This window comes from Artemia sp. Qi Xiang Cuo, chromosome 3 (genome assembly GCF_049724085.1).
Source record: "Artemia sp. Qi Xiang Cuo chromosome 3, ASM4972408v1, whole genome shotgun sequence".
NCBI lineage: Eukaryota > Metazoa > Arthropoda > Branchiopoda > Anostraca > Artemiidae > Artemia > Artemia sp. Qi Xiang Cuo.
Window position 1 is genome coordinate 47968537 of NC_142796.1, and position 12164 is coordinate 47980700.

Here is a 12164-nt window from a genome sequence, read left to right on the forward strand (position 1 = left end):
GCAAGAGGGGCCAGAACCGCCACTGACCATGTCTACATTATATTGATTGAGCCTGTTTTATTGCTGTATCACAAGAAATTAATTAAAAAAAGTTTATGCTGATTCTCCTTGTAATAGCAGTGTATTTTCTTTTAAATTGAACCTATTAAGGCTTTACTGGATACCGCTGCATGCTTTTGTTTTAATTTTTTTTTCACTGGTGCCATTTTAAATGTTTATAAACTAAACATGTATTCACCTGTTATCAATATTACTAGACCGTACTACATCTCCACATCAATAAGGGCGAAGGGCAAAAATACAAAACGTGCATAGGTGGATCCGTAATAAGCATATAAGCAAGAAAGAAAACAATTAAAAGTAGTGGCGTGCGTGGACAAGAAGAATATGTGACTCAGCTTGAGAAAACCAACTCCAAAATATTTCAAACACAAATTTACAATCAAAAACACAAACAAAATAATTACAGAAGCAACAAACATGATATAAAAACTTTTAGTTACATCCAGCTTTAAGACAAGAATCATCAGAACTTCTTCCCCCCCGTTCGATTCTATTTATCTAAGAGTAAGCCAAAGAGTATGGCTAATTTATAGGAGGGGAAAGTCGTGCTAGTGTCGAGACACGATATCAATGCCATCTAGCGTATGGCGTTCTTTGCATTTCGTTGCATGTAATAATAAGAAGAATTAATGTAATTATTGCAATCGATAGAATGAATGTAGCAATAATTGTTTAATTTCAGTGTTTTGACAAAAACAAACAATTACAAAAATAGAAAAATGTCAAAAGACACCAAACGCTAGATGGCAATGATGTTTTTTTTTATTGACACCAGCCAGTTTTAACTCTTATAAGTTAACGATACTCTTTGAAGTAGGCTACAACCCTCTTTTTTGTCTTCAGCAGTTTCTTTTTATTCTCAAGTGCAAAATAGCATCTATCCCACTGTCTCGGAGCTTAAGATAGCTTTTTCGGACATAAAAATTCACTACATTATTTAATTAAAATGTTATATTGAAGCAATTGAAATTTGGCAAGAAAGTATAATAGGAGCGGCGGTAATGGAGCGTGAGTGCAGCGTGGAATATGATTTCAATTTAAAAAGCTCCAGAAAAGTGAAAGTGAGAACAGAGAGGACAGAGGGGAATAGTGAAAAAATATTTTCCCTATCATTTTTAGCTTTTTGGACATCAAACCGTTCAGAATTGTTAACCAAACCCCAACTTCAAGACTACATTCCGATCCTCGTTTTTAATGTGAAAGCTGCAAACGTTTTTTCCTCATTTAAATAACTTATTTCATTTATTCTACTTTTGGTAATTTAAGATTTATGTTTTTACATGCAAGTTTTGTGTATTATTTCGGCACTTTTACTGTTTTATCCGTCAACATAATTGCGTTTGTGAACTTTATTTTTTTCTTTTTATTACACATAATAAATACGTAAAAAAAAATTCAAAACTAAGTAATTTTTCTACTTTTTAAGGAAGTTTCGATCGTCTTCTAACAAAAAGGCTAAATAGTATCAGAGTTCTCTAAAAAAATATTAATATTTTAACTATAATAAAATGGGCATCAAAACAATCAAAACTGTAAGCCAAACTCCGGATTCAAGATGACAACGACACTTCTTTTTTTTTAATGTAAAAGCTGCAACAATTTCTTTTTCAATTCAAACAATCATAGTTCATTTGAGCTACATCTGATGATTCAAAATTATGTTTTTACATGAACATTTTCTATATTTTTCCTGTTGTGATTTTTACTACTTTATCCGTCTATACAGCCGCATTTTGAAACTGACTTTGTTTTTTTCTTTTTTCTTTAATTGAATAATACGCAGAAAATATTCAAAATTGATTAATTTCCTATTTTTAAGATATTTTAGATAATTCTCTAAGGAAAAGCCTAAACAATATCAGGCCTGAAAAAACTATTAGTATCATCTAGCATGAAATGGGCCTTAAAACGTTCAAAACTGTAAATCCAATTCAAGATTCAAGATGAAATGTTGACTTTTTTTCAATCTGAAAGCCGCAATAGTTTTTTCTGCCCCAAGTGCAAGCTAGGTTACTTAACCTACCACAGAGCATGTGAAAGACAGCCTCTTTGAAAAATAAAACAGCTTCTTTTACATTTATCTTTTTACATTTATGCCAAAACTAGGAAGTTATTAGAACTATATCACATTTTCACCCGTGTCGCCACCTTGGAAAAAGATCTTCCGTAAAAATTCAAACATCAACGATCTTTTTACTCCCAATCGAAACCTTAAGAAACAACACCTTCAAAGGAATGAAAAAAAATAACTTCTACTTTTGGCATGCTGGCGAATGGTCTGCGCAACGAAGGTACCAATCTCCTAATTCACTGCCTTCAACTGGGAGTGCAATACTTGGTTGGGGGCAAAATCATCCGATACTTCCCGTGTTTTTTCCCCGGATTTGTCCAAGTACCCATTTAGAGTACCCATTTTCCATCATATACAAGCCAGTGGTTTTCCCCGATGATTGTTGAAAAGATTATGTAAGCGTTATTTTGGTTAATAAAATATTTCTCTCTAAAAAAAAAGAGAGCTAGGTCGACTCTGGCTGAACTTACAAAGTTACACCAATGACCTCCGTTCCAAACCAAATAAACAGTGACACCAAGACTCGAAACCCCATAGGAATGAGCTATAAGGAATAAGCCTTCTTAAGTTGTTTTGTGTAGTTGCTTGACTTAAATTAATTCGGTTTGAAATAACGCTTTAGAATAATTCAATTAAGGTAATTCCAAAAAAAAAGACTCAGAAATTAATACTGAAGTTATGTAAGTAAATATTTTTTTTTTGCTTTTTGTATTTTTATGTATTATTTATTATGTATTATTATGTAAACATGTATTATATGCGCATTGCACAGCATATATATATATATATATATATATATATATATATATATATATATATATATATATATATATATATATATATATATATATATATATATATATATATATATATATATATATATATATATATATATATATATATATATATATATGTGTGTGTGTGTGTATATATATATATATATATATATATATATATATATATATATACACATATATATATATATATATATATATATATATATATATATATATATATATATATATATATATATATATATATATATATATATATATATATATATATATATATATATATATATATATATATATATATATATATATATATATATATATATATATATATATATATATATATATATATATATATATATATATATATATATATATATATATATATATATATATTTTTTTTTTTCTCAGTTTTTACTGCAAAGAAACTAAAGACGACCAATGCGCTATCTAATAACTTTGAATATACAAAATTGAAACTATACAGACAACTTGGGAATAGAGAGCAATTCCAGCAGTTTTATAGTGATGCATTGAATTTGATCTCAGCTTGATAATACGGGAGCCAAAATTTAAACTTAGCAGCAGCAACACGCTGCAGGGCTCAGAATTTGATTCAGATGATGACATTATGCGAAAAACCCTCCATCATAATCTAAACAAGAAGAAGAAGTCGAAATAAATCTCTGGTGCTTCTACTGATCCTTCTTCAGAATTTCACACAAATATTGCTAACGAAAATGTTGAGCCTCGCATTGGATTTGGATGAAGGACAGATTTCTCTTTAAAGTTTTTCTTTCAATCCTTTGAATATAATTAAAAGTGTTATCTAAGCTTAGAATAATCAGTTATTATCCTTGTCAGCTTAAACAGAGCTAAGGCCAAGTCTTATTAAGGAGAGGAAAGCACTCGGGAGACAAAATCCCCCGAAACTGCAATTTTTAGAATGGAGTTGATCAGTGGAAAATATCAATTATATAAACATTGAAATAAATGTTCTGAATACGATATCAGTAAATTAAAAAAAAAATTGACTTTCAAAATAAGTTCATTTGACGAATCCTTTTGGCAATGACTAATAATTATACATGCGGATCTAAAAGAGTTTGGTCTTCAAATAAGTTTTAATTCCAGACATTCAACAGTTACGTCAGTAATTTTATTGTTATTTTTAGGTATTTACATCCTTGAACACCAGACCTTTTATCTGCTCTCAAAGATAGCTCACAATTTTTTTTTTTTTTTTAAGTATTTACAAAACTAATGAAAAGACAAACAATCTGAAAATTGAATGTTAATGTTTTACTTTCTTGTGCTAAATTAGAAATAATATCTTAAAATAATAAGCTCTTATTTAACAATAAAAACAAGTTTAGTATTGATTTCAATAATAATTTAATTACTTAATTAGGGTGATTATTAATGAATTAGTTAAACATTACCTTTGGGTTGATATTTAATATTAAACTATCGTCTGTTAAAATTGAACAAAGACGTCAGCTGAAAAATATGCCGAAAAGATTAGAATTTTTTTTAAACTGAAGGAAGGGTGGTATTTTTGAAGACAATTTTTGGAATCTAGTATTTTTGTTAAAAACGGTTCTAGATACCGAAATTAAATAAGATACTTCTTTTATGCCTTATTAAAGTGCTGAGGACAATGGAAGTCAAATCATATTCTTTGAATTGGTTACGTGAAAACGACATGACCCAAGGCCGTATCCAAGATTCTTGTTTAGAGGGGGGGGGTACAAAGTTAGGGGGAGGTTCAAGACAAGTAATATTCTCCTGGACACGGCCCTGATATGACCATATGTCTATGCAAGATAACGCAAAATTGGAACTTCATATTTTAATTAAAAAGACCTCCACGCTTAATTAAAGAGTTTTTGGTCCTAACAGGCGTCAAATTTAAGAAAATGGAAAGTAAGTGAAAAAAACAGCAAAAAAAGCTAAAAACACATAGGCTATTCAAGTTTGATTTTTTATGGAGGAAAAGTGTCTGGAGCCATCCTAGCTGAAAGGTTAGCACGCTAGATATGTAATACTGACGGGCAGGGGTTCGAGTCCTTGTGTCACTGGTTATTTGGTTTTGTAAGGAGGTTTAATATTAAACCTCCTTACAGGTTTAATATAAAACCGGAGGTTTAATTTTGTATAGTTTAATATTAAATATCAACCCAAAGGTAATGTTTAACTAATTCATTAATAATCACCCTAATTAAGTAATTAAATTAAGTAACTATAAAAGCTTTGCCAGAGTCGACTCAGATCTAAATGGGTACCTGGAAAAATCTGGAGGAAAAACACGGGAAACGTCGGGTGATTTGTCCTCAACCACGCACTGGACTGCCGGCCGAAGGCAGAGAGCAAGGAAATCGGTACCTTCTCTAAGCAAATCATGGATCAGAATGCAAAAAAGATAAAAATTTAAAAGCGCTGTCAAATTTAAGGAATAGATTTTGCTATTTATGTTCTCAGTTCAATGTTTCAATACTGACAAAATATGAAACTGCCTTGAATGGAATATCTTAGAAAATCCTGGTTTTCAAGTATCAATAGTCCTAAGATGAGGCCATGGAGCGGGATTGTCTCTTATTCATACTCTAAAATAAAACTGGAAGAGGAATTCATTTTAGAGGCACAAACCGCCTTCGCGAAAGAATTTTCGAGCCAAATTCTAAGCAAATATTTCCCAAAACAGGTTCAAAACTCAAGCAGACAACATAAGACCACAAAACATGCAAAATTCACCAAATTTCCGTATTACCTGAGCTTAAAAATGACGGTTTTTCGCTTGAATTAATTGCATACTGAATCGGACGGAAAAGATTATTATTGAGTGGCGAAGAGGTAGCTATCACAGGGCATGCTTGAACTGTTTGCACTTGTCGCTTGTTCACCAATACTTGAGGTCCATACGACCTTCGTCCTAGCAAATTGGGATTGGTAATAGTTGGTTTGGGCCCATTGGCTGAAGTCACTTCATTGACTCCATTTGTGGTGGCCGTTTCTGTAAAAGGAAAATCTTTAAAAATAGTATGAATCTAAGATATCAGGAGGGGAATTCAATTTTATTTCAGAGAGGTTGGGAGTTATATTTGGTGTGGAGATTTTTGTGGCTAACGACCTATTTGAAAGGTTGATGACTTCTTTGGTAGGGAAGCTACGTTAGTGATTGAACTACTTTACTTCCTTACCTACTTAAGTGTCGTTCATCATCAAGGAACGTATTGGGGTATTTTCGAGGGTATGGGTAAGGGCTTGATAATACGACGTTCATCGACACAATGTTCGTCTTTGACATTTTAAATACAACTTCTCTGGGGTCTACATTCTAATATTACAATGCGTTTTCAAATTTAACGACTAAAGTTGTAATAGGTTAGGTCCTCAAATATTCTTTAAAAAACATAATTGTCCAACAAATTGGTTACATTTCTCAGGTTACATTCACTGAAATATTAACCAGAAGAACAAGAATAAAAACATTCAATACCCCAATAAATCGTTTTACTCAAAATTAAAGGGTTTGGCTTACACCTATTTTAAAAATGGACAGTTAGAGACAAGTTGGAATTGTGGAGGCACATTAGCTCACAAAAAGTGGAGAAGGCAGGCCAAGACTTGAAAAAAAAAAAATTGGAATGATTTTTGCTTATAATTGCTAAAAAAAAAACAGTAGGATTTTTTATCATTAATTAAGTACATTTGACTAACAAATTTTATCCTTTTTATTAGTTATTTTAATTAGTTATTTAGTTATAGTAATAAAAAAAAACGGCGTTTAAACCCATTTGTAGCTCAGGAAATTTCAGCCATCAACTGTTCAATCAAGCAGTGTTTTGAATGGTCCTTTATCGTTTTATCATCGTTTTCAGAAAATATGTACGAGAAAGGGATAGAAAAAATATAAGAAATATGAAATAATAACAAGGAAGAAAAATAATAAAACAGAAATGTAGAAAGAAAAGAAAGAATACGTTTTTGGACAATCTAGACATTATCTAGACACGTATTATGGTTTAGTCAGGTTCTAAAGCCATTTTTTTATATTTAATCTTAAACTTGATCATATTAATCTGAATAGTAGTAGAAATATTCTATATGAAAATAGATCATGTTTTTCAATTCCAAAGGGTTATGGAATTACACTTTCTCAAAAATGGGCTATGTGTTTACAGACAATTCGCCACAGCGTGCATCTTTAGAGGAAGATTCCTTTATAAAAAGGTAAAGAAGGCAGGCTAATACTAGGAGACAAACAATAGGAACAACTGTTGCTAATAACTGCAAGAAAAAAAAAGAAAAAAATGAGACAGCATTATTGACCAAATACATCCCTAATACACAAAAGCTTTGACGAACCTACAGAGATGATTTGCTCATTTTTCACTTGACTGATTTTGAATGCTTGCTTGTTACTTTCTAATTTATTTGACCAACGAATTTTCTTATTTTTAATTATTTATTTTAATTAGTTAATTATCTAGTATGATTAGAAGTTGTTTAAGCTCACCTTCAGGTTAGTTTTTCATGCAGCAACTGTTTAATTAAGCAATACTTCCACCGGTCCACCAATTCGACCTGTAGTCAGTGTTGTCAGTGATTGTAACCAAGGCTTAGTAATAATTGTTGTTCCTGTTTTGGCAAAGGATTTAAACTTAAACTAAGTTGAAATATTGCGTAACTGAGCAATTGATGCCTGAGAATTCTTCACCGTAGGTTAGTTTAACAAACCTCTTCTAATTACGTCCAACAGCCAGGCTAGGCTGAAGAAGTGCATGTTAAAAAGCTTGATATTCACTTTTTAGCGATCTTTTTGTGATTAGCGAGACTTCCTGATTTTAAGAATTTTGCTTTTAAATTTTTGACTTACTTACCAATTAAGTTCAATTAGGTTGTATATACTTCGCAGTTTTATTTGTATTGATTTTTTTTCTATGCGTCTTCTATTATTGCTCTTTTGTCGATATTTCTGTATTTTCTAATTTTTATTCTTTAATGCACTTTTTTTTAGAGTGAAAGAGAAATACGACATCACCAATGTTTGCTTGTGAGAATCATTTATAAAATAAAACTTTATCCTTTTTTATTATTGACTTATTTTCTTGGAAAAATAAACCCCGAAGAATATATCAGAACAGCTGAAACACCAGGCTCCACCCATAGCACAGTTGTTTGTGTTCGATTTCAAATTTTCCTCAAATATTACCAAAAAATTAATATAGTCATTATCGTAGTAAATATGTGTACCAAAGTAATTTGGCGCCTTTATATTACGAAGATTGTATTTTTCGTAGTTTTAATTGCATTGAATTTATTTTTTCCAACCGAATTTTATTATTATTTCTTTATCGAGATGAGAGTGTTTTTCAATTTGTTTTTTCTTGCATTTGCATTATTTCTTAAGCGATATGCAATTGCGGCAATGTTTGCAAATTAGAAAAATTTATAAAATAAAACCTAATTCCTTTTCCTTTACTATCTAAGATTAAAAAAAAAAAAAAAAAAAAACACTAAGAATATATGCGGAACAGTCGGAGAGTCCCTTCCTCCTTCTTAGACTTGGCAAAGCATCCTTTTTTTCATTGAAAAAGAAATGACCCCTGCCCCAGGACCGTTTCCAGGATTTTTTTCCGGGAGGGGGGGTATTTTCAAAAATGCATAAAAAACTTGGTTATATGTATTTTTGTTTCGTTTTTACGAGTCGGACTAACATTTGGGGGGGGGGGTTCAAATCCCATAGCTCCCCTAGATACGGCTTTGCCCTGTCCCCTCTAGATTTTGAAAAACGTCTTTTATGCATCTTTATTAAAAATAAAAAACACATATTTACCCTGCCTCTCCCAGCATTTTCGTAAATCGGCGTCCCTTGACTACCTGACAACTTTATATAGCCTACAACATAGAATATTGGAGTCGTAGTTTTTCCTATAGTTTTTATTTACTTCAAATATTTAAACCCTAAACAGAAGCCTTTTATGCGTACTTCAAGATTTCATTTTTGCTTTTCTTTAAGGCTATAAAAAAAATTGCATATCCAATTTTTTATCTAAGATTGTTGCCACTAGAGGTAAATATAACAAACTTGCGTTGGTCAAGCTCTACTCAACTTTTTGTGCCCATTCAATTTTTTTTGCTTCTGGAATTTGTCCCCTTCTTAAGAAAATTTTTTTTTTTTTAAATCCGGATAAATTATTTTAGAGTTTGTATATTTTTGTTGTTTCTTCCTCCAAGGACAAAAAACAGGGATTCATTAAAAAAATTTCGTTCCTGATATTACTAGTAAAATTGGAAGTACTAAACAGAAAGCTTTCAAATACCGCTTGTATCCGTATTTCTCCGCACCACCGCCATATTAGATTTTTTTTCAGTCGTAACTTAGTTTTTATTTTGTTACTCCACGCTTTTTACTATAGTAAATAGAGGGTAAAATTTAAATAATAATAACAATAAAGACACCTTGTGTATTTCTACTTTGCTGCTTTATTAGATTTTGTAAGTTTTGTTTTGTTATTTTTTGTTTTTTTGTTTTTTTCTCTCCTTTAATATTTTTTCTCTTTTGTTTAAGTGTCTTGTATTTTTGATGTTCTACTTTGTAACTGGTTTCTATGGAATTTCTATTTTGATTTGCATTGTATTTGTATGCTTTTTCTTCGTGTTACTCCACGTATTATACCTTTGTATAGTGTGGGTCAGAAATGAATAATAATAATAATAATAATAATAATATGTCCATTCACTTTAGGCCTATGGTTTTCACGCCAATAGTTTACACTAGAGTTGAGCAGGATTCAAACATGTTTACATTCGTCTCTAATGTCTGTTTTGAAAGGGGAATGTCTTATATTCTGATAATTTAAACAACAATGAATGCATGACATACATATCCATCACAATATTGCTAAGTGAAACAGTTTACTAATGTCCTTACGACAGATTTTCTGCTTTCGACCCCTTCTCCCAGTTGATATTTTTACATTTATGTCAAACATCATCCCTGCAAATTTTTGCGCACACTACTACTACAACTAACAACTCACTGCAGCACTAAGCCACCTTAGGTTAACATAGCTACGCACGCTCCCTTTCCATCCCGAACTTTTCAAACCTCCCCTTTATACCCCCTCCCAAGAAGCTCCAGATTCCTTTAAACCGCCTCTTCCCTCCCCATTTAGGAACAATTTGCTTTTCGTTTGGCCCAAGAGGATGAACGAACTAAATTAGTCTGCCATCCTTCATCCTAGCCACATCAAGCTTTCTCTTATAACAGCCCTAGAAAGTGAGATAGAACTACATTTTCCGCAAAACTTGTTGTTCGGTATAGGTTCCAACAGTTACCTGAAACTCTGCTTAAAAAATTCTTCTGAAAAACATCGAACGAACCCTCTTCCGTCTTCCGAAGCACCGCATTTCAGAACCATACTTTATCACTGTTACAACTGTAGCTTCTAATTCTAACAACCGTCTAGGACGAAACGGAAAGCAGGCCGTCCGCGGTTGGGGTGGGAGGGTGTCGTAAAGAATGATTTAAGCGAAACGGGGACTTCCTGGGAGGTTTTAAAGACGGGGGCTTCGAATAGATTTGGATGGAGGCGGAGCGTGTGTAGCTAAGTTGCCCTCAGGCGACTTGGTGCTGCGGTGAGTTGTTAGTAGTAGTAGTAGTATATAATTAGCAACTTAACATTTAAACCTCCAAAATAAAAAATTTACCCCTCCCCCTTATAAGACAATAATTTTGTCAAAATAAATCCATGATCATAACCTTTTATTTAGGCGGCATCAGTATAGCTAATCACTTATATTGATGATAGTGGGCTTGGCATTGTAACCAGTATTTGGCGTTCTAAGCCTTTCACCTTTCGAACTGATCAATTCACAGGCTAATTATGTTTTGAAGGAGTGTTGACTCAAATCTTAAAGATAGCTTCTTCACTTTGTTACTCCCATAGATTTACCAAATGGTTCCATTCCAGAAAGCTAATCCATCAAAGTGGATTACATACACATCAGGTGCGTGCATAGGAGTTTACTTCTCAAAGAGTGGGTACAATTCTTCTCCTTCTTTCTGATTAGTAAGAGACGCTAATACATAACCTGTATGAAATTTCAGGCAAGTGTATAATTAAAAAGGAAAGGGAAATTTGGCTAAATACCGAAATACAGACAATTTATACGAATATTAAAACAAATAGCATAGAAAATCATTTCTATGCAAATTGGAAGATTTGGCAGAGAAGGTCAAACACCACCCAACGTGTATGGGTCAAAGACAAATCAACTACCTTATTTCAAATTAAAATATAGAAAATATATTTTTTCTTCAAATGAAACCAAAGAACGACGTTAGAAATTGAAACGAATGAAAATTATCCAGTGTGGGGAAGCCCAGCGCTCCTTCATTGGCGTCAATTCTCGGTTAAATTTGGGGAAGGGGGCATATTTTGAAATTCAGAGGAAGGGGGGGGGAAGAAATTATTCGTTTTTTTTAATTTTTTAGTTGAAGTATAAAATATAAAGGACATTTTTCAAAATTTGGGAGAGACCCATAAAATCAATAGTGCGTACCCCCCCCCCCCTGGATGATGGTGCTGCACTCTTTATGCTGAAGTTTAGCCTGTATTTAATTTTCATGTTAGTCTAAATAACTTCTCATAAAAATTTTGAAAATTTTGGGGCAAAAATGCTTTGACACTTCAGGTAACCCCCCCCCCCCCCCCAAAAAAAAAGATTACCCACAGACTACCTCCCATAGTATTTGACATACAGCTATGAAATCGTACTAAACCATTAGTATTAAAAAATCAATGGTCTATTAACAATCGCTCATTTAATATGAAATCGTTTTTCTTTTTAAGCCGATTAGTAGTCTTGCCGATTATTTTACAGCTCTAAGCCCAGTAGCTGGCTTGAAATTTCCACTCAAAAATGTCTTGGACCCAGTCGAAATCCTATTTAGCGCCACAAAATGGCCGAAATAAGAAATTTCATGTGGGCAATCTCCTTTTTTTAAGAGTGCAGAAACTTACCAAAGAGTGAACCTTGGTCAACTTTGGTCAACCTGCCTGAGACTCTAGGCAGGCTGTCGTGCCTTTCCAACAACTAACAAACAAGTATTTGTCCAATAAGAGAGTCATACCTACTCCCGCCATTTAGCCGTGCAGCCATTAAAACATTTGCCTCTCAATTACTTGGACTATCTGTCTTGACTTTTTCTTTCTACAATTAGCCATGTC

General features: G+C 32.5%; 1 protein-coding gene across 1 annotated transcript in view; it reads right to left on the reverse strand.

Annotated features, from left to right (window-relative positions):
• The window catches only part of gukh (NHS actin remodeling regulator GUK-holder), a 197385-nt gene that overhangs the window by 20954 nt on the left and 164267 nt on the right, over nt 1–12164 (reverse strand). The window contains exon 7 of the mRNA XM_089086026.1: nt 5696–5938. Coding sequence (XP_088942152.1) covers nt 5696–5938 — 243 coding nt within the window. The remainder of the gene's footprint in view (nt 1–5695; nt 5939–12164) is intronic.